Raw genomic sequence first — 22,522 nt, forward strand, 5'->3', positions numbered from 1 at the left:
CTGCATGATTTCACTTACATGTAGACTCTATAAACTAATAAAAAAATGAACAAACAAACAAAACAGAAATAGACTCACAAACACAGAGAAAAAAACTGGTGGTTGCCATAGGAGAGGGGGGTTGAGGGAATGGGCAAAATAGGTGATGGGGATAAGGAGGTACAAACTTCCAATTATAAAACAAGTCATGGCTCAGGGTCAGATAATGATTGTGTGTTGATCATGTGTTGAACCCCCTACTCAGAATTCTTTGGACGTTTGGGTCCATTTGCTCAATAAACATGAGGAGTGCCTTTTCAGCATTACTCTTGCGCTGTTAAAAAAAAAGTAAGTCATGGGGATGAAAATACAATATCAGAAATAAAGTCAATAATATAACATCTTTGTATGGTGACATATGGTAACTACACTTACCATGGTGAACATTTCATAATGTATATAATTGTCAATTTACTTATGTTGTACACCTGAAACCAAAATATTATGTATCAACTGTACTTCAAATAAAAAAAAAGAACATGGTAAACCAGAAGTCACAGCCAGCCCTAAAACTACTACGACACAAGATGCAAAATGCAGGCTACACTGAGGGATTTCTGAGGTTGGCAGATACAAACCACTATTCTTTTCCCCAAGAAAACAGACCTCAGACAAAAAGCATTAAACATCCTGAAACAACCACATAAAAAAGGGAGCTTCTTAGAAACAGAGCCCTAGTAACTACTTGGTCTAAAAGAAAACATTCCCAGAACTGGTAAGAGTGGGGAAATAGAAAAAAATATACATAAAATAACAACTAGCCTTAACTACAATTTAAACATAAGTGACCTAGCTCCTCTCCTGACACAGCTTCTCTACTGCAATGTGAGTTGGGGACTCAATTAAACAGGACATGCCACAGCTCTGCTATTCAATGATTACACATTGCTTCAATTTTCCCAAATCTGTAATTGAAAATAATAATCAGTGTTGAGACAGTGGATAAAAGACCTGGGTTCCAATAGTCCTTTCTAACTTTGTCGGTGATGCCAGACAAAAACTGTATTTCAAGTGGGGCTGAAAAAATTTAAAACTGTTTAAAAGTACATTGAAAAATAATCCTAATGTTGGGGGGACTTGATAATAATGGGAGTCTAGTAACCATAATGTTGTTCAAGTAATTGTACATTAATATCAAATTTAAAAAATTAAAAAAAAAATTTTAAGCAGCTAAAAATAATAATAATAATAATAATAATAATAATAATAATAATAATAAAAATTCATACAGAACTACAGAAGACCCCGAACAGACAAAGCAATCCTGAGAAAGAACAACAAAGCTGGAAATATTACATTCCATGATTTCAAACTATACTACAAAGCTACAGTAATCAAAACACTATGCTACTGGCACAAGAACAGACCCATGGATCAATGGAACAGAATAGAGAGCCCAGATATAAACCCACACACATATGGCCAATTAATATATGATAAAGGAGCCATAGATATACAATAGGGAAAAGACAGCCTCTTCAACAACTGGTGTTGGCAAAACTGGACAGCTACATGTAAGAGAATGAAACTGTATTATTGTCTAACTCCATACACAAAAGTAAACTCAAAATGGATCAAAGACCTAGATGTAAGACATGGAACCATAAAACTCACAGAAGAAAGCACAGGCAAAAATCTCTTGAACATAAATAAGCATGTATTATGCTCAGTGAAATAAGCCAGGCGGAGAAAGACAAATACCAAATGATTTCACTCATATGTGGAGTATAAGAACAAAGAAAAACTGAAGGAACAAAACAGCAGCAGAATCACAGAACCCAAGAATGGACTAATAGTTACCAAAGGGAAAGGGACTGGGGAGGATGGGAGGGAAGGGAGGGATAAGGGTGGGGTAAAAGAAAGGGGGCATTACGATTAGCATGTATATTGTTGGGGAGGGGACATGGGGAGGGCTGTGCAACACAGAGAAGACAAGTAGTGATTCTACAATATCTTATTACACTGATGGACAGTGACTGTCATGGGGTTTGTGGGGGGGACTTGGTGAAGGGGGGACCCTAGTAAACATAATGTTCTTCATGTAATTGTAGATTAATGATAACAACAAAAAAAAAAACAGATTAAAAAAAATTAGCATGAGCAATTTTTTCCAGGACACAGCTCAGGCAAGGGAAACAAAATAAAAAATAAGTAAGTGGGACTACATCAAACCAAAAAGCTTCTGTACAGCAAAGGGTACCATCAGCAACCTACAGTATGGAAGAATATATTCATAAATGATCCTGATGAGAGGTTAATACCAAAATATATAAAGAACTCATAAAACTCAACACCAAAAATAAATAAATAAAAATAAACCAATTAAAAAAAGGGCAGAAGACCTGAAAAGACATTTTTCCAAAGAAGAAATACAGATGGCTAATAGGTATATGAAAAGATGCTCCACATAGCTAATCATCATGGAAATGCAAATTAAAACCACAAATGAGATATCACCTCACACCAATTAGAATGGCCACTATCCAAAAGACAAGAAGTAACAAGTGCTGGCGAGGATGTGGAGAAAAGGAAACTCTCCTACACTGCTGGTGGGAATGTAAATTGGTGCAGCCTCTGTGGAAAGCAGTATAGAGACTCCTGGAAAACCAGAAATTGAAATACCATTCAAGCCAGTAATTCCACTTCTAGGAATCCCACTTCAGGGAAATACGCACCCCTATGTTTATCGCCACATTGGTTACAATAGCCAAATTATGGAAACAACGTAAGTGTCCACCAATAGATGAATGGATAAAGAAGATGTGGTACATATACACAATGGAATACTATTCAGCCATTATAAAAAAAGAAATCCTGCCATTTGCAACAACATAGACCTAGAGAGTATTATGTTAAGTGAAATAAGCCAGGGGGAGAAAAACAAATACCATACAATTTCACTTATTTGTGGAATCTAAAAACAAAACAAAATGAACAAAACAGCAGTAGACCCATAGGCACTGGTAATTGACTGGTGGTTAATATGAGGAAGGGATTGAGGTAGGAGGGTGAGGGAGACAAAGGGGCACAAAAATTCTCTATCATAATATGTTGGTCATGGGGATTGTAGTATAGCATGGAGAATATAGCCAATGATTTTGTAACATCTTCCTGTGTTGAGAGAGTAACTGCACTAGTGTGGGTGAGGATTTAATAATATGGGTAACTACTGAACCATTGTGTTGTATACTTGAAAACAATATAAGACTGTGTATCAATGATACTTCAATTTTTTTTTAAAGTACACTGTAAAACTATAAAGTCATTTATAAATATAAATCACTGTCATCTGTCAAAAGTGGTGACTGGACTATCTCTGACTTCTGTGGTATTTTTTAATTCTGTGATTAATATATCACAGAATTTATGTTTTGCCAACCGAGAAGTTTAGAAATCAAGGAATCCCACACTCACAGAGGAATGAAGCTTAGTAAGAAAAACCTGCACAGAACTTCTCCCTGCTTAGGCTTCTCAGCACTCCATGAAAACATTTTACAGACTAACAAGCTAGTTCAGTCCATACAATAGCCCATAGATGGCCTAGCAAAATTCTGACCTGACTTACTTATCATACTAGGGAAGAAAAAAATTACTAACCTGGCTCTCTTTAACAGAAAACTATGATAGATCTCATAGATCTTATGGACAACAAGAAAATGTCCCAAGTATAATTTTTGAGAAATTTGATGTCCTAAACTGTACCTGCTCCCTCCCATCTTACTTCCAGGAGCCATATCTGATTCCTTGGGAGCATCCTGAAAGCAGCTTGAGAGCTGGCACATGCTCTCATTTTCCACCATGACAGGACTCCTGCCATTTAAAAACCCATTCCAGTGTTCTATATACTTTAAACTAAAATCAGCCATCACAAAACATCTGTCACACAGATATTTGACCAATACCTGCCTCACTTAATAACTTTTGAGAACTGAATCTAAAAACCTGGCAACAATAGCCTGTGTGTAAACACGATTATGTAAGAAATCACCAGGTTCTAAAAGTCAAGGGTTTCTCTCTTTCACTGGATCCTATGCTATATCCAACAAGAACCTAAAACATAGTCTATAATAGTTTCTCTCATGTGTGCCTAGGTTCTTGAGAGACCTCTAAGATTGCCCAACAGTAATTCAAATCCAGGGATGACACAAGGAATTGAGGATCCAAGCCAAATTCAAGTACACCTTCCACCAACCAGAGTTAGCCAAAAAAACAAGTTTATAAAAGAATATAGGACTGGAAATGGGTGCTGCCAAAGGAGGTCTTAAACAAAGAAAACTTTATTTTTAATCTAGGAAGGAAGGGCTGAGCAGAGTCTAAGAGAATTTGGTATACGTACCAAACACTGTAACTCAGGATTTCCTCCTAAGAAGAGAGGAGCAAAGCCCCGATGTCATTAAAGTAAAATCCACTTTCCTTCAATGTGATCCTCCCTACCTGAGGGAGTATGAAGTGAGATTCTCTTACGTTTAATAATATAGTCTCTCCAACTAAATTTAGCATGTAATTTTACACTGCCTTGGGCTGCTCTGTAATTCTTTCTGTGTGTTGATCTCCTCTTGACTTATGTTCTATTTTATAAAGGAAACACATGACCTAACTTAGGAAATGTCCTTCTGCTATAGCAACCTTGACTTCTAAAAGTTTCACAGATGCCCAAAGTAACCTATCAGGATTTGAGTTCTGCTTCAGCTAGGAGTCTGGGCTTCAGCATAGATACCTTTATAAAATGACCATGGGAGAATCTGCACAGAATTGACCAAACTGGTAGAAGAAAATAAAAATTAAGTTCAGCTCATATTGACTCCCTGTTTGAAACTGGCTCATCAAACTTTTTATAGCCACTTGATCTCTGGGAAGAGATAATTTTTTTTTCTTTTAAATAAGGTATGCTTCTTAGACATCAGGGATATGCAAATCAAAACCACTAGATACCACTGTGATGCCTATTATAAAAGACAGATAGAAATTGTTGGGAAGGATATGGAGAAAACTGGAACCTTCACACACTGCTAGTGGAAATGTAAACCGGTGTAGCTCTTCTGAAGAACAGCAGCAATTTCTCAAAAGGTTAAACATAGAGTTGTCATATGACCCAGCCATTCCATACCTAGGTATGTATCTAAGAGAAATGAAAATATGCCCACACAAAAACATGTACACAAATGTTCAAAGCAGCATTATTCATAATAATCAAAAAACATAAATAATCCAAAAGGCCATCAACTGATGAAGACATAAAATGTGGTATATTCATACAATGGAATATTATTTGGCCATAAAAAGAAAGACGTACTAGTATATGCCACAACATGAACACCGAAAACATGCTAAATGAAAGAAACCAATCACAAAAGACCATATATGATTCCATTTATATGAAATGTCCAGAATAGTTAATTATCTATAGAGACCAAAAGCATATTAGTGGTTGCCTACAGCTGGGGGTTAGGGAGTTAGAAGGAAATGGGGAGTGACTGCTGATGGGTATTTGTTTTAGGGGAAGAGTGATTAATATATTCTAAAATTGTAGTTATAACTGCACAACTCTGAGTATATGAAAAACTACTGAACTATATGGTATGTGATTATACCTCAATAAAGTTGTTTATATATAGTAGAGAAAGACAACATACACAAGTGATAAAGCAAATGGAGCAAAATGTTAACAGTGTCTCTACAAAAAGGATGTACTGAAGTTCTTTGTACTATTCATGTCAGTATTTCGTATGAAATTATATCAAAAGAAAAAACTAAAAAAAAATAAGACAGACCTCATGACAATCATGCAAGTATTCTTTAACATGAAACAGAAACCTGCACTAGGAAAACGTCTGCTCCTGTGCCTGTCGGACAAATCTACTTGTCCACCACTACTCATCAGGTTATTACAAAGCATGCAAAGCCTCACTCAAGGGAAAAGGATGAGATGGGGCAAAGAAAAGGAATACTCTCCAACCTTCTCAGGGCCTATTTCCTCAGCTGTCAAATCAGAAGTCAAGGTTATACAATCTCTAAAAATGCTTCCATGTCTGACATTCCATGATCCTGATCTTCTAACTTCATTACTCAATGTGGTTAAGGAGGAGTATGTTTTGACCACTCCTCTGGCTTTTCTGGCCAGTGAGCATTTTTTTCTCTCTTCTAAGGGTGACATTAAAGGATGATTTCAGTGTAATCGAAGTAGACTTATATGGGACACTGGCCAGTCTCCCCTCTATCCATGTCCCCACTTCCTTATTCTGGATTCTTCAGTTTTTGACAAGGCCCTCTGCTCAGAACCTGCGAAAACTGGAGTAGTGGATGCATGAACCTACAATACTTCTATCTCAATGCTAGGTCTGGGTCAGTTCAGAGGAACTTAAAGATTGCAAGGGAAGACACAGATTGCAAACATTCTGGAACCTTAACTCTCAGGCAAAGGCAGGGAAAGTAAACCAAGAATTCTTAAACCAGGAATCCCACCTCATGGTAAGCCTTTCCTGTAGCCACCTACTGGTGTCCATAATAAAAAGGGAAAATGAAGATGCCCAAGACATCCACTCATCAAAGGGAAAGAGGGAATGGATTCTACTATTATCTGCCTTCCTACTTAGAATGGGCCAAGAATAATGGAATACATAAATCAAAATCAATTTTTCTAGACTGCTTATCTACCTGAGAAGCTTAAAGAGCTAGCAAGCAGGTATCATTTCCTAAAGTTGGCTAAACTTGTGCTTCACCCATAGATTACATTTTTTTCCTTCTAACCCAAACTACTTCCTCAAATAACCAGAAAAGACAACAAAATTTTCACAATACAACAAAAAGCCACCTGACTTGCCTAAATGCGTAAGTGTGCAAGAAAGGGGAAGAGGAAAACCGGGAGAGACTCCTACAAAATCAATTATCTAAGTCTATATTCAACACAGTAAGCTCTATGGCTTATTGTTGCAACCAGGGAATGAATCTTAATCCTCCACAAAACAAGAACATTGAGAATCTTTGACTTCCTTGTTTCAAATTCACTTTTTGAATGAAGCTATCTGAAGTATATAACTTAATTTGCTTGGAGAGAACATAGACTCGTCAGTACTTCCCTAGAGAACCTGTATGCAATTCACAATTTCCTGTAGTTTCACTTACTATGACATCATTAGTTTGGGAGCTATAAGGCAGGCGGAGGAGAGAAAATGCACCCTGGAGAGTCTCAAGGCTGACCCGCATTGAGCTATTTGTATTCTGTTTTGTTTTATTCAAAGATTCCCTCTGGGCAGTCCAGATTTCCCTACCAACCCACCAAAACTAAAATGAAGGGAGAAAGAAATCCTTCAATTAGTGCCCTATTCTAAAAAAGGCGACCTATTGAATAAATGGTCTTGGCATTCCACTATTGCAACTACAGTTAAAAAGACAAAAAAGATACCTTACTTTACACATTTTAAATAGCTCATCCCCTCTTCTTTATTCTCCTAATAAGCTTCCACAGGGATGTAATTTTAGCCCGCTGAAAATCCAGATAATGAACAGATATTCAATAAAAGAGAATGAGTATTTTTGAGGGTCTGCTTGATGAGATGATTTTTATTTACATTCTCTTTTTTTCTAGATAAAGACCGAAGCCGAGTTATCTAACTTGCCCCTCGTTACAGAGACAGTCAATAGCAGACGGGTAATGTTTAACCCCAAAACCCATGCACTCACTAACAAATCACTTCCCAGCTTCATTCCTATGCTGCATCATTTGCAAACCATTCTCTTTATTTTCTCATATCAAATGTCAATATAATTTAATAGATACTCAACAGCACAGCATAAAAATAACACCAGTGCATTCCACCACCTTAAAGTTTCCTTTATTTACAGAGGAGAAATATGTCTTTCTCAACATCTTAGTGTTTCCTAAAGACCAGACCTACAATGAGATGCAGTTTAGTATCAGGAGAGTTGCTCACTGGATGGAAAGTCAGGCAATTAACTATGAGGATGTAGGCCCTGCTGCCCTCCCTGGGCCTCATTTCCGTCTCTTACCATCTCTAATATGGTGAACTAAATTCCAACAACTGCAACGCAAAGTCAAAAACTTAATGAAAATTAAACACAGATGACAAATTTAATGATATTGTAAGAATTTGAAGACCTAAGCAAGTGAGGCTGAAACAATAAAGCTATCCCAACAAAAGGAGTACTATTAATTGTATTACTGCTTCGTGATCTTTTTTCTCCACCAGCTATTAATTTAAGAATTAGTATATTTGTTCTGACCTTGTTAAAGTTCATCAATTTATCACGTTTTTAAAAGAAAGTCTATTTTTGTTATTTGAAGTATGCATCAAATTTTTGTTTTTGTAAGAAATACTGGAGATTTTTCTGGTGACAAAAAAAAACTTTCCTATCATCTCAGAGGCAAAGTAAAATTAGTCAACAGGATAATTACTTTCAGGCTAGGCACTTTACAGTGAATACATCATGACAGAACACTGTAAAGGAGTTATCCCTCATCAAATCAGAGTGACAGAACAAACCTCCGCCCACGAAATCTGCAAATGGGACAATCCAGACAAAAACTTTTTTCAAAACTGTTGCAATTCAAAGGCTCCAATGACAGTGCAATGGATTTCACTGGGATTTTACAATTCTGACACCCTTCTGCAATTTTTGCCAGATCTGATCGGGGCCCCATCTTCTCTTCCTCACCACTTCTCCTTCGAAAGATGACTTGAGAAGCATCACTACGCAAACTAGACCTGCAACTAGGTTGCTGCCCTGCCCTTTTATTCACAAATGCCTTGGTAATCATAAAGGATACCAATTGCTTTTCATAAAAAAGTAATGGCCCCGGGGTACAAGGCCTTTTTTTGAACTAAGGGAGTTGTCACCCGTCTTGGTGTGGCCCAAGTTCACTTTATTACTTCAAGTTCCATCAACTCAGGAGACCCAGGACTGGATTAGAACGGTTTTGAGAAAATGTTATGACAGGATTCTTGGGCCAGATAAATTCACCAAGTTTTATTTTGCTTCCTTTTCTATTTTTTTTTTAAGTCTGCGTGGGACTTACTTTCACTAGGACGTGGATGCTTTCTTCTCTCCCAACGAGTGTTCGAGGACAGGTTTCCCTTTTTTTTATACTAAGTCACTCAACCTTCCCCAGACAGAACACACAACCCTTCCGTATTCCCCGTTCCCTGCTACAGGGCCACCGCGCGGAGGGGAGTGGGGGCCCCTCGTCCCACTTCCCCTCCTCCATCCCGAAGTCCCCTTCCCTCGCGCCCGCTCAGGGTTCTTCTGACCGACCCTCGCCAGGCTCCCGGGACAAAGCGGGGTTGGGAGGAGGTTTCCTCCGGAGTCCCCGGCCAAAGCGGCGTGGGGAAGCAGCCCGGGCTCTGCGCGCACTCACCCGACAGCTCGTCCGGCTCCAGCCCGGTATCCGTGTCCAGCCCGCAGATGACAAAGTAGTCGGCGAAGCGACTGGGCGCTGAGCCCCCTCCGCCGCCGCCGCCGCCGCTCATGGCGCCGGGCCCGAGCCGGGCCGGGACGGGCCGGGCGGAGCGCGGAGCCCCCGCACCCGGGCGCCCGCCCGCCCTCAGGCCGCCCCTCCCGCCGCCGCCGCCGCCGCCGCCGCTATCGCGGCTCGGGCCGCCGCCCCCGGCCCTGGCCCGGTCCCTGCGGCCGCCGCGGCTGCCGTGTCGGGGCAGGAGGGCACCGGGCCGCCCCGCGCCGCATCCTGGACGCCTTCCCCTCCGCGCCGCCGCCGCTGCTGCCGCCGCCAGCCGAGAGCGCCGCGGCCGGAGCGAGCCTGAAGTAGGGCGGGGAGCGCCGAGGAGGGCCCCCTCCGCGGCCCCTCCCGCCGCGCCTGCGCAGGCGCCGTCTGGGAGGGGGCGGGCGCCCGGCGGAGAGGATGACGTGATGCTCTTCGGGCCCCGCGGGCCGCAGCTTCCCAAGCGGTCAGTGCAGCGCGGCCGGCGACGGTCTGGCCCACTACCGCCACCCCCTCGGGGCCGCGACTCCCGCTAAGTGGGTACGGGATGAGTGCGCGCATCTTCCAGAGCCGGCACCCGGGCTCTTGCTCTGCCTCCTCCTCCCTACTGTGGGGGTCTGGAGAGCTCCGTAGCCCGGCCCTGTCACAGGGCTAGGGTCGCAGGACTGAGTTTGGTGGCCCACCTCATCCCATTTCTAGGCTATCAATCTAGACAAAGGCGCCTTCTCCTCCCACCTCTCCATCCTCACCGTCCCCGACCCCGTTCCCTGGCATCTGTGTCCAGTCCTCTCCCCAATAAAGCTGAAGGGAAATGCCCCCTCTTTTGGGGGAGGTGGTTCATTCGTCCTACATTTACCCTTGTTTTATAAATGGGGAAAATAAGGCCAGAAAGAAGCAAAGACGTCAGCCGAACTTACGTGGAGTCGAACAGACAAAGCCTTAACTAGAATACTGGCTCGTGGTCAGCTCCCTGCTCCCTCACCACAGCCAGGCCTTTTCCCATATGCACCAGACTATATTCTTTTCTCTCCTGCAGCCTCCAGAACTCCCTGCCACTTGGGGCTCCCCTTCTACTTCTGAGAATTCGCAGATCCATACCTGAGCCTGTCCTCCTGAGAGAAAGAAGGAATGAGGAGGAGAGAAAAATGCCTCCTGGTCCTTGTCTTGGGGTCCTCTTATTTGGTTTCCCACAAAAGGTAAGCAGGAAACTGTAGATCAGAAGCCAGAAAGGTAATATAGTATACTGGTTACTAGCTCAGATTTGAATCCTGACTTTTGTCATTTATTGTGTGACCTTGGGCAATCTCTAGGTACCAGCAGTCATGGTTTTTGTGATGATTGCATACAAATAAAGCAGTTAGAATAGTGCATGGAACATAAAAGGCACTCCATAAATATTGTAAATTATTATTATTCCAGCAAGAGGTAAGCTCCAGGTTTGCTTGACAGGCTGCTGCTAAAGTCCCTGGAAAGCAACAGGCTTCCCCAGGGGTGGAACCTGGATCTCTCCTGGATTCTCTCCTGGGTACTTCTCCCAAGTATTGGTTCCCTGGGAGAGGGTGGCCTGGAGGTCACAGCAAGCGTCACTCAGAACCATGGCATCTGCTCCTCCCTGTATATAACCTTCCTGAACTTGTGGGATAAAAGCAGGGAGGAGAAAGTAGCTTTACAAAGATTTTTCAGGGTGATGCCCCACTCTATGCTATATGGTGGTGACACAGAGACAATAGAGGAGTCTCAGAGAGCTAAATAATTACAGAGCATCCAAGTTGGGAGATGGTTGGGGAAGGCTTTAGAATGAGGTACAATCTGACCTGAGAACTAAAGGATCAAAAGGCATTTCTTAAATAAAAGGGGTAGGAAAAGAAGATGTGTCAAGAAGTATGTGGGACAACAGGGAGTGACAGATTTAAATGATACATTCAGGCAACAGCAAGTAGTTTGTTTCTAAGGGGATGAAACCGGGGAAGGAAGAGAGGGACAGAACAAGAAAGGCCCCAAATGCCAGGCTAAAGAACCTATCCTGTAAAGGAATTTAAGCTGAGGGAGTGACAGGATCTGACCCACATCTTAGAATGATCACTTTGGGGGTGATGTGGAAGAAGAGACTTGAAAAAGTCTTAAATGTCCTCAGTTTGAAAGTCCAGAGACTTTTCATCCAGTGTGTCCAAGGTGATCAGGCGCTGGGAGGCCTCTCACACTAACTCAACTCATAAAACAGTTACAAACAAAAGCCTAACTGTATTAATTTGCCCTGGGAAATGTAACTACTCAGAGGCCCAGAATACTCAACTGTAAAGTGATCTCCTTCCCAGTAGGAAATATGTTTGGCAGAATGATTGCTTCTTTGAGAGTCAGAGAAAAAAAACAGAGCTGGATGCTCTTCTTTACATTCATTATTTAAATCCTTACTCCTACTCTTACTAGCTGTGTGAGCTGAGGCACATCAGTTAACCTCTCTGGTATGAGCATAATCACTGTTACCCTGCACAAGATTGCTTTGAAGATTCATAATTTTAAAAATTAATGAAAAAAGGAACTTGAAATATCTGGGACATAATATACTCTTAATAAGTGGCATCCTGGGGCACCCATTTCAGCAGGAAGGACATGAGAAGAGCAAATAGACACCTCAGGGAAGATAATTCCAGGGAAGGGCATGAGACAGAAGTGTGCCTGGAGTGTTCAAGGAGAGATAAGAAGGGTAGGGTGACTGGAAAGGGTTGGGGGTGGGAGGAGTGGTAAAAGATAGTAAAAGGTGTGAGGGAGTTGGCTTTCAGTTCACCAGAAGATCACGTTTGCCCCTCCACAGTGTGTGGAGTGTGGGCCTTAGGAAGCAGCTACCTAGGCAGGGACATTTCCCTGCCCCACTTGCAGGCAGATGTGCTCATGTGACTGGTTCGCACCAATGGAACATGTGCAGGAGTTTACGTGTATCACTGCTAGGTCTGGGTATTTAAGAAGTAAATGAGGCATCTCCCTTTTCTCTTTTTTGCCTTCCACCAGCTAGAAGTAGGAGAATCTGAAGTTCTAAGACATGGCAAAACAGAGGACAGGAGCCTGGATCCCTGAATCAAGCACATGGAGGAAAGGCTCCAGATGACTTTGAACACCCACACTTGACTGTTTTGTGAACAAGAAATTTATTTATTTCAATTATGTTAAGCTGCTGGTACTGCAGGGTTTATTTGTTACAGCAGCTAGCATTACTATCACCAAAGCAGATGCTGGCAGTGGGGGAAATCAGGCCATAGAGAGCCATGAAGGTGCACTGTAAAGAGTTTACCTTTGAGGAAAATGAAGTCACTGCAGAGTTGTGAACAAGGAGTGTCATGATCTGACTTAGTTCAAAGGGTATGCAAGACACTGTTTTAAGTACTCTATGTATTAACTCTGTCTAGAACTTGCCCCTGAACTCAGGATTTATATATCCAATTGACTCCTTATCATCTCAATGTAGAGGTCTGAGAGGCATCTCAAAAGTTAGCATATTCCAAATAAAATTCCTGATTTGCCCCCATAATGCTGTCCCTTCCCTCCTCCCCATCTCAGTAAATGGCACCCCCATTCTTTCAGCTCATGCAAAACCTTACACTCATTCTTGATTTCTCCCTCTCTCTCTCTGTCTCTCTTCCCACCTACCACATATACACACACTCCACATCATACCCATTAGAAAATTCTATTAGTTCAGAAATTTATAACAATAAGGATAGCACAGTACTAAATTTGAAGCCCTTTAAAATTGTCTAGTTCACTAAGAATGGACTAACAGTTATCAAAAAGAAAGGGATTGGGGAGGATGGGTGGGAAGGGAGGGATAAGGTAGGGGGGAAAGAAAGGGGGCATTACGAATAGCATGTATAACGTGGCGGGGCACAGGGAGGGCTGTGCAACACAGAGAAGATAAGTAGTGATTCTACAATATCTTACTACGTTGATGGACAGTGACTGTAATGGGGTTTGTGGTGGGGACTTGGTAATGGGGGGAGTCTAGTAAACATAATGTTCCTCATGTAATTGTAGATTAATTATACCAAAAAAATTGTCTGGTTCAGAAAATTATAAAAAGCAACTGAAAAAAGAACAAGGTACTCGAAGTATAAAACATTCTGTTTACATGAAATCCAGAAAATCACTAAACATGTTTCAAAAAATACTTTTTAACTTTATCTTACAAGTCACCTCTACCTTTAGTGAGTTTGCTGGATATCAATACATAAAACTGGGAAGCAAAAACAAATTCATATTGTATAAAATACAATGATATATACAATGCATGTAATAAATCCCTTACATTTAATATAAAGAAAAAATATGCAATTTTTATTAATCAACTTATTTCCCTTTGCTTCATATATATTTGCAAAACATTTTAAGAATATCAGCTTGAGGGGACACCAGAATATAGGAAGATCAGGCCTATACTTTGCAAATCTGTACTCTGAAAGAGCAATGCGAAAGTAAAGGGGAGGAAGGATATGGTCACAATAGATCAGCCAGGAGCAGAGCCAAACTCTACTTTGAAAGCTTGAATGAGATGATTGGCATATCTCAGATCAAAACTAACTGAAAAATTATACATATTTGTATTGTAGTATTGTATGTAACATCAAATATACTGGAAACAATTCAAATATCCACCTATAGGGTACAGATCAAATAAACTACAGTTTGTGCAAACATTGCAATATTGTACATCTGCAAAAAAAGAAGACAGAAAAAGGATACCTATTGTGTAGTAATGTGGAAAAATACCCAAAAATATATTGTTAATGTAAAAAGCAAGGTGCAAAACAGTGTATGTAATAGCTAAAATGTGGAAGTAACTCAAGTATCCATCAATAAATGAATGGATAAGCAAAATGTAGTATATATGTACAATGGAATATTATTCAGCCTTAAAAAGAAAGGAAATTGAGACATGCTACAACATGGGTGAACCTTAAGGACATTATGCTAATTGAAATAAGCCAGTCAGAAAAATACAAATACTGTATGATTCCACTTATATGGGGCCCTAGAACAGTCAAAATCACAAAGACAGAAAGTAGAATGGTGGTTGTCAAGGGCTTGGGGGAGAGAGAAATGAGGAATTGTTTAATTGGTATAGACTTTCTGTTTCAATATGAAAAGGGTTCTAGAGTTGGATGTTGGTGACGGTTGCACAATATTATGAATGTACTTAATGCCTTGGAACTATACCCTTATATATGGTTATAATGGTAAATTTTATGTATATTTGCCACAATTTTTTTAAATTGAGAAAAAGAAAAGCACAATTGAAAAAAAATGGAATTTTAAGGTAACTCATCATTCTTTGGCTGTTCTGAACTTATTTCCTGGAAACTAGCTTTTAAAAATGAAGAGGTAGATCTGAACTAAGTATACGAATCAGAGGTAACTGTTTTTAAATGTAGAAAAGAATAAACTCACTTATTGAAAGATAGCTCTGAATGGAACTGAAAATTTTATAAAGTAGAAACGAAATTACAGAAATGTATGCTAAGATAGTACTTCTCAGCTAATGTTAAAAGGATCAGTTTCCTGATTTATACATTTTACTGTTGGAATTTTTCATGCAACAAATATTGGTATTATGACATATTCCTGGAACAGCATGGGTCTCTGAAATCAGACTCCCCAGGTTCAAATCTTAACTTTACCACTTACAAAATCTGTAAATTTAGGTAAATTCCTTAAACTCTCTGTGCCTCAATTTCCTCTTCTGTAAAATGGAGATAATATTGTTACCTGCTACCTATGTTTGCAGTGTGTATTAAGAGAGATGATACAGGTAAAAAAAAGAAAACCCAAGTGTCACCATCTTTGTTAAAAAGAGAAAATAAAAGAAACAAGTGCTTCTTTCTTTCTTGTATATGCATATACTATTTTTGGATGAATAAACAAGACATTAAATTTAATTGATTCTAGGGAAGGCACTAAATGGCTGGAATCAGGAATTAAAGGGAAATGTTTCATTGTATACGGTTTTGTACTTTTTGGGTTTTGAACCATGAGAATGCATTATCTAGTTTAAAAATAAACGACATTAAACCTTTAAAAATACTACTCCTTTCCTGCAGTCTCCTCTACTAACACAAAGTGACTGTGCCAGCCACACAGCCCTTATCATGCTAAAATTGCCAGGCCAAATCCTTGTGGGTGCAAACTCTTTCAAGTATGACTGCTGAGGCTCTCTATGATCTAGGCTCAACTCACCTGTACTTTTATTCTTCCAAGGTCCTCCCTTCACACCATCTCTCTCCAGTCAAACCTTTATGCTTGCTATTTCCAAGCAGCCACCTGCTTGGGACCAGAGTGTCCATAACTCACCCTCATCTCAGTTTTTGGAAAGCCCGAGGTGATCCACTCATCTATAGCTCCTCCTCTGCACCTCCCTTCCCACCCATTTTTATCTGATTTGTGACAGCAAACAAAGTACAAATCACCCTCCCTGACCCCACTTGAGCCTGATAACAGCCTTAGCTGTGCAAGCCTTAGACTGGGGCCTTGCTGCCCCAATTTAGACCTGCACCTCTGAAAGAAAAAGCTGCATGGGTCCAAAACTCCCTGGACCAATGTCCTTCTTCCTGTAAAAAACTCAGAAGGCAGGGGTTTCCCCACTTTCTCCTTCTAAACTAGGCCTGCCCGGGAGCTACAGAGAAAAACAGTGGTGGGACACTGTATTAAGTGGATGTGAGGCCCCTCACTTCGCATGGTATACTATATAGGCAATGAGGCTGGGACAGCCCCCTAACTTCCCAGCTGTACATTCTTATCTTGACTCTACACACAGCCTCTGAAGAGAGGATAGGACCAAGGCTGGATTAATTCTTCTCCTTCACCTGTTGACACCCTTCAGTGCTGAGCTCATGCCCTACCTCATCTAAGGGTCCTCCACTGGGAACTCCTAGAGCCCATGCCATCTCATCACACAGGGGCTTGATCCAGACACTCATGTGTCCTTCCCCAAAGCAATCAGTGTTAGCAGGGCCTTATTTATCCTTCCAGAGATACTCCATATCCTATACTAGCAGCAGCACTTCCTCCAGCTAGACCCTGATCAACCTGACTCCACCCATGCAGAACCTGCCCGCTCCCCAGCTCACAGTACAGCATTCAAGGAAGTTCAGCTGATGACCCAATACGTGCCTAAAACCCTTCCTCTCTAATGCTCAATGAACAGTTCACCATATGCAAAATGAAATGAATCCCACTGATCATTCAGAAAAACATAAGCTTCATAATACAGGCTTTCTTAAGACATAGATACAGCTAGACATATAGACTGATATGTCCACAGACATCTTGGGCAGCCAGGTCCCTCTGTTTAGTGATCCATCTCTACAGAAGGAGTTATGCACACTTTGCTTTCCTGGTCCCTACTCTCCCACCGGCTCCCAGTACCTCGTTCATACCCAGTATCAGGATCCTCCTATCTCACAAGCTCCCTAAATTGGTTAATAATCAAATATCACCCTTCAGCCACCAGAACTCACAGTGATAAAGAAGCCCCAAAGAAGAGTCAGCATCAAGCAGCCATCTGATGACCTGTGGCATGGGGAAGTATGAAGTTGAGCAAGAGGAGGAAAAGTTGCAGATAATGGCCACAAATGATGCAACTTTCTCAAAAGTAATGCATGAGCACATGCATGTGCATATCTACAGACTTGTCTGTATGTGAGCATTTATATGTAGGGTTGATCATGTATATGTGCTCATATATATTAGATGTTTATGCATTTGCACGTGTAAATAATTGTCTCTGTGTGTGTTGTGTGTATCTGAGGAGGCCAAGAGAGGGTAGCCAGACCAGGTAAACAGAGGGGTACCTTTGTCTCTTGACACACCCAAGAATGACTCACTGGTGGTCCCTTCTGTCCTCCCCATACCTCTCTCCCCTTAGGTCAGGAGCCTTTTGAGGTCTGGGTGAATGACCTAATGTACTGCCTCCAGCCCTGACTCTTAGACTGCGAACACTGTGGCCTCACTATTCCCATCAACTTCAGGGCCAAGAGCTTCCCGGGAAAGGCCAATAGTCTAGTGAGGGCAAGTGGAAGGCCCTTGGACCAGATCCCAAACGGAAGATATATTTAGCTGTAGTTGAGCTCTCAAAGATATTCTGGGGGGCAGGGTGTGTGTGTGTGTGATGAAATTATGTATCTTGATTGTGGTGGTGGTTACACAATTGCTCATTTGCCAAAATTACAGAACAGTACACTAATAAGAATAAATTTTACTGTGTGTGATACCTTCATAAAAAGATGGGGGAAAAAAATCTATGAAATTAGTAATTGGATATTGTAATATTTTTTTCCAGATGACTATAAACAAAAGCATAGAGTTATACTGTCAGTTTTCTAGGTTATATCAATTTGCCCTTAGTATGACAGACAAAAAAAATATACAGAAATTATTACATAAAGAAAAATTAATGGTTGATTTATCGAATTAAACTTATAATAATGAATTAGAATCAAACCAGCACAAGAATTTTAACACATAAAAAATTAACTGTAATCAAAATACACTGAATTTCTAAATTTCAGAGCATTATGTCCTAGGTTGTATTTGGAGAACATATTGTCTTTATTCCTACATCGGGAGATGCTCTGTTTTAACAGTACAATTTAATGGATTCACTGGAAAAAGAAGAGATGGTATTTTGGGTCACTGGTGTGAAGTTTATAGAAGAATTATTAATAACTGTTATCAAATGCAATGCTTGCAATATCCAATTATCTTTTGGCAAATGTTAATGAACTGGTTTGGGTTTTTTCTATGAGTCTGAATAAAAGTTGATGAAATTTCAGGAAGAAGAGCAGGAGGAGGAGGAAAAAAGCAGCAGATGACCACTCAGGGGGACTGAGAAGGGCCTGGCTCAGGAGCCAGGACACCCAAGTTACAATCCTGACTGCAGTTTACTCAGATGTTATGGCCTCTGGCAGGTCCCTCACTCTCTCGAGTGTTGCCTTACCCACTTCTTACCTTCACCATGAGCAGGGTTTCCAACAACTGCATCTTTGAGAGTCCTTTCATTGCTTTTCTACCCCAGGACCCTATAATTAGAAAAATGTCTCTGAAACAAACTGCATTTACAATCAGTTTTCCCATCTTTTGTTAATAAAATATATATTGATCCTATGTTCAGACCTTTTAATTTTTGCACAAGGTAAGTGGGCCACAAAGAATATAATTCCAGCCAAAAGCCAAAAAGAAAGGATATTTTTAGCCTGTATAGGCTTCTCCTAGATAAAAATATTATTCCATCCACTAGGCTTTGTCAAATGTTGGAACTGGCCAAAAGCCTCCACCACAGAAATTTTCACGGGCTGCCAGGGCAAGGCAATATAACGTGAGGAGCTACTGGTTTTGACTCTCAACTCAACACCTTGGAGACAGGGATTCGGAAGCATGCCTGTGTCACGCCTTGACCAACCATCTCACCTCCCTGCCTGCTGCCCACTAAGTTTGCCAGGCTCACGTTGTGAGTTGTCAGCATTTGTGCCTCTGGTCAGACAGGGTTGCCACTCACATTTATACAGATTGAGCATTGCCCAAGAGACATCATTCATTATAGTCACCATTAATTGATATAATCATTCAAATGGTTTTCCAACAGATGGCAGTAAAGTATTCAAAGAAAGGGGCACCTTTTTCTGGTTCCTCCAAAATCACAATAAACAAAAAGCTAACAGTGGGCTAACATTTTTCTCTGCATTGCTCACATGATGCTGTTAAACAGCAGGATGCAAGAAGTATTAACTTGGCTCCACAGAACTAGAAAGTCAACACCAGTTGTGCTCTCCCTCTCACACACATGGCTTCTTTTCCTCTGCTTCTCCCTCACCTTCCATCCCAACTCATCTGTTTAGCTCTATACTGGATATAGGAGTTGGCAGTCAACATCCATGCCTATTTCCTTCTATTATTCCCAGGGGCAGCTTCATGGGCATCCCACCTATGCACAGAGCTGTATTCAGAAGGGCCACACACTTTGTTTTATGCCCTGCTGTGACTGTCATAAAATTTTTAATAATTTTATCTTTGAATTTGTGTTTACTTTGTAAGTGAAGTCTGATGGGACAAAGGAGCATGCACATCAGCAGAGGCTGTATGGGCAGTATGCACATCTGTTGTTCCTTGCTGCTTCATGGAACTGCCCCTACAGTGTTTGCAATACTCCATGAGCAGAGAATTCTGGTGGACCAGTGATGCCTGGGAGATTAGCCAAACTCAAAGCCAGTACAAGGTAGGCATGGTATGTCTACAACTGCATAAGTGGGGGTGCTGATTATCCTCACAGGGTATGCTTTTCATTCAAACCAGAATATGCTTCTAATGGCAAAAGAAGGCAATGGCTTTCTAAGAAACACAAACGACCAAGGAACCCCATCATATTCTTATTTATGGGACTTCCTTGGAGTAACCAGTCACTTGCTGAAAATGATGACATAGAAGGAAAGGAATAAATAGGGAAAAAAGAAGGTTCCTTTTCCTTTCAATCCTTCCTTGTTCATCAGTAAGTCAAAGGGAGAGAATGTTGGTAGAATGTGTGCACATCAAGAAATGAAATAAAACCTGTTGAGTTACTTTTTACAGCACTTCCACTATATCCATGTAAGAATGAAAGACATATGTGTGAGCTTCAAAGTGGAATTGTATAATTTTGGTGATTTCACATGAAGTTCAACACTCTTACATTTGCATTAAAACTGGCACTGTACAATATAAAGATAAATGTAAAATTCTGGCTAATAATTTACTGTTTTAATTTTTATTTAATATTAAATTAAAAATAAAAACAGCATGACAAATCAAAAAGGAGACCCTAGAAGAAAATGCAAATCTTTATATTTTGTTACCTTTAATGGCACTTTTTTCCCTTGTTTTGAACAAAGGGATCTGCATTTTAATTTTGCACTGAGCCCTGCAAATTTATGTGGCTGGCCCTGACTATTCTTTTCTGTATTGCAGAGGCTGGAAAGCTACAAACTGAAAACTAGAGTTCTGCATGCAAAATAGATTCTGCAAATCAGATGCACTTGCAAGAGATTTGTATGCAAGAGAAACAGAAGCTGTTTTTCCTGCTGCTTTTGGCAGTGTTCCATGGGCAGGTAGGGTTGTAGAGTTGCCAGTGGTCCTTCAACCTTGAGAATGACGTGACAGAGTGGCAGTGGCACAAGCAGCAGGCTCTTTCTTCCAAGATCTAAGAAGCAGCGACAGCAGGTGTGGCAGCTTAGATCCTGTACTCCTGGGATCTGGATTACAGCTATGGTGGTGAGTTTTTGGACACCATTTCTGCCAGTTCTGGAGTTTTCTAGGAGTCATTCTTGGACTTTCAGCCTGCTCCTTCAAACTTTCCAGTGATTTTGTAAAACCTTAAATTCCCTATGTTAAGTCCTTTTTCTCTGTTTGAAATAAGTAAAACACAGTTGCTGGAAAACAACTCCGAAATATTATTCTAATGGAATGTACCTGTACCATGCCACCATTAATAATGATGAGACTAAGGTAAAACATCTGGTCCATTTAAAAAGACATAACACACAACTTTTAGGTATGTATTTATTCATTAAGTCCTTTCTTTACTTAAAACAAACCAACCAACCTGGAGTAGTTTCTTTGATGACAAGGATCCTCTCATGCCTGTTCCCAACTCATATTCCATACTTCATGTTCAGAACTTTTTCAACAGCTTTTTTCAAAGTAAAAAGTTGAAAACTTTGGGCTCCACTATGCTCAGGACTTTCTTATGAAGCTTCACATACAGCCTTTTACCACAAAATAGAGAAGGTCTGGGCTCAACTCCCCGCCCCCCAAGTGGCCCATTTCTGACCATGCCTCTATCCCTCCTACCTCACCCATACCCTCACTCCCTGCCTTCTCACCTCCTAGGGTTTTGAGTTCCTTTACCCCTCCATTTCTTCAAGCAATATCAGTCAGCTGGAAACTCATCAACCCTCCTTGTCTGAAAATGTGCTGTCCTTAAAGAGCCCATGGTTAGTTAAGAAAGGCAGTAGAGTAAATAAATCTAACAAGATTGAGAACCTTTATTTTTTTAAAGTATCATTGATATACAATCTTATGAAAGTTTCACATGAACAACATTGTGGTTTCAGCATTCACCCACATTATCAAGTCCTCTCCAACCCCCCACCTTGCAGTCACTATTAGCGAGAACTTTTTATTTCTTAAACAGCTACATAAAAATTCCTCATGGAGGAGGACACCTTTGTGGTCTAAGGCTGAGATTCCAGATTCTTTTAAGATGGCAGATTCTCTTAATGCATGTGCTGTTTGTGTCCAGCAACACTGCTAAAGCTTCATTTTAGTTTTGTTTACTCTGCTGTTTTTCAAAATAGACTGTATTAATTTTAAATAATGAGTTTTATCTTTCCTTTTATTTCTAGAATGTTACAGAAATGAATCATACGGTATAACATTATGAATGGCTTTTCTTGGTAGAAAATCCTCTGCAGATCAGTCCAGATTGTATGAATTAATAAGTATTTAATTCCTTTTTATTGCTAAGTGTGTAGTATTCCACGGTATGGACATACCACAGTTTAACAGTTCACCCACTTAAGGACATCTGGATTGTTTCCAATTTGGGGCTAGTATGAATAAAGCTGTTATAAACATTCATTTACAGGTTTTTGTGTGAACACAGTCTTCATCTCTCTCTGTGATTAAAGTGTCAAGTGCAATTGCTGAGTCATGTGATAATTGCATGTTTAGTTTTTTAAAGAAACTGCCAAACGTTTTCCAGATGGCTGTACCATCTAACCTTCTTACCAGCAATGAGTGAATGAGGGATCCAGTTTCTCCACATCCTTGCCAACATTTGGTGGTGTCACTGTTTATTTAGACTTCAGATAGGACTGCAACGATAGCTCATGATGGTTCTAATTTGCATTCTCTAATGGTTAATGATGTTAAACTTATTTTCATTTGCTTATTTGTCATCTGTATATCCTTTTTGGTGAAATGTTTGTTCGTATCTTTTGCCATTTTCCAAACGGA

The 22,522-nt window shown here is 40.6% G+C and overlaps 2 protein-coding genes across 6 annotated transcripts in view; one reads left to right on the forward strand and one right to left on the reverse strand.

Annotated features, from left to right (window-relative positions):
• DENND5A (DENN domain containing 5A) overlaps window positions 1-9,548 on the reverse strand; it is a 103,883-nt gene extending 94,335 nt beyond the window's left edge. For 2 of the 3 annotated variants that reach the window (XM_073216165.1, XM_037026326.2), the window contains exon 1: window positions 9,413-9,548. In XM_073216165.1, coding sequence (XP_073072266.1) covers window positions 9,413-9,524 — 112 coding nt within the window. In that variant the 5' untranslated portion in view covers window positions 9,525-9,548. The remainder of the gene's footprint in view (window positions 1-9,412) is intronic. The other variant, XM_037026327.2, reaches the window with a different exon arrangement.
• On the forward strand, window positions 9,523-22,206 carry LOC118973897 (uncharacterized). 3 transcript variants are annotated; one of them, XR_005063420.2, is made up of 5 exons: window positions 9,523-9,959; window positions 10,530-10,689; window positions 16,982-17,129; window positions 19,568-19,748; window positions 20,474-22,206. XR_005063420.2 is itself a non-coding variant. In XM_037026328.2 (3 exons), the coding sequence occupies exons 1-3, from the start codon at window positions 9,523-9,525 to the stop codon at window positions 12,563-12,565; spliced, it is 663 nt and encodes a 220-aa protein (XP_036882223.2). In that variant the 3' UTR covers window positions 12,566-13,311. The 3 variants fall into 3 exon arrangements, 1 of the variants encoding a protein (XP_036882223.2); XR_005063421.2 differs by lacking the exons at window positions 19,568-19,748; window positions 20,474-22,206 and adding an exon at window positions 18,310-18,640; XM_037026328.2 differs by lacking the exons at window positions 16,982-17,129; window positions 19,568-19,748; window positions 20,474-22,206 and adding an exon at window positions 12,500-13,311.
• The last annotated feature ends 316 nt before the right edge of the window (window positions 22,207-22,522 follow it).

The sequence above is a fragment of the Manis javanica genome, chromosome 11 (genome assembly GCF_040802235.1).
Source record: "Manis javanica isolate MJ-LG chromosome 11, MJ_LKY, whole genome shotgun sequence".
Classification (NCBI taxonomy): domain Eukaryota; kingdom Metazoa; phylum Chordata; class Mammalia; order Pholidota; family Manidae; genus Manis; species Manis javanica.

Bases quoted from the DNA above. Each gene is read 5' to 3' on its own strand.
- LOC118973897 (XM_037026328.2), top strand. From the start codon at position 9,523: ATGGCGCCGGGCCCGAGCCGGGCCGGGACGGGCCGGGCGGAGCGCGGA. The intron at 9,960-10,529 runs GTCAGTGCAGCG...TCTCTCCTGCAG, and splicing joins GGGCCGCAGCTTCCCAAGCG to CCTCCAGAACTCCCTGCCAC. The intron at 10,690-12,499 runs GTAAGCAGGAAA...GCCTTCCACCAG, and splicing joins TATTTGGTTTCCCACAAAAG to CTAGAAGTAGGAGAATCTGA.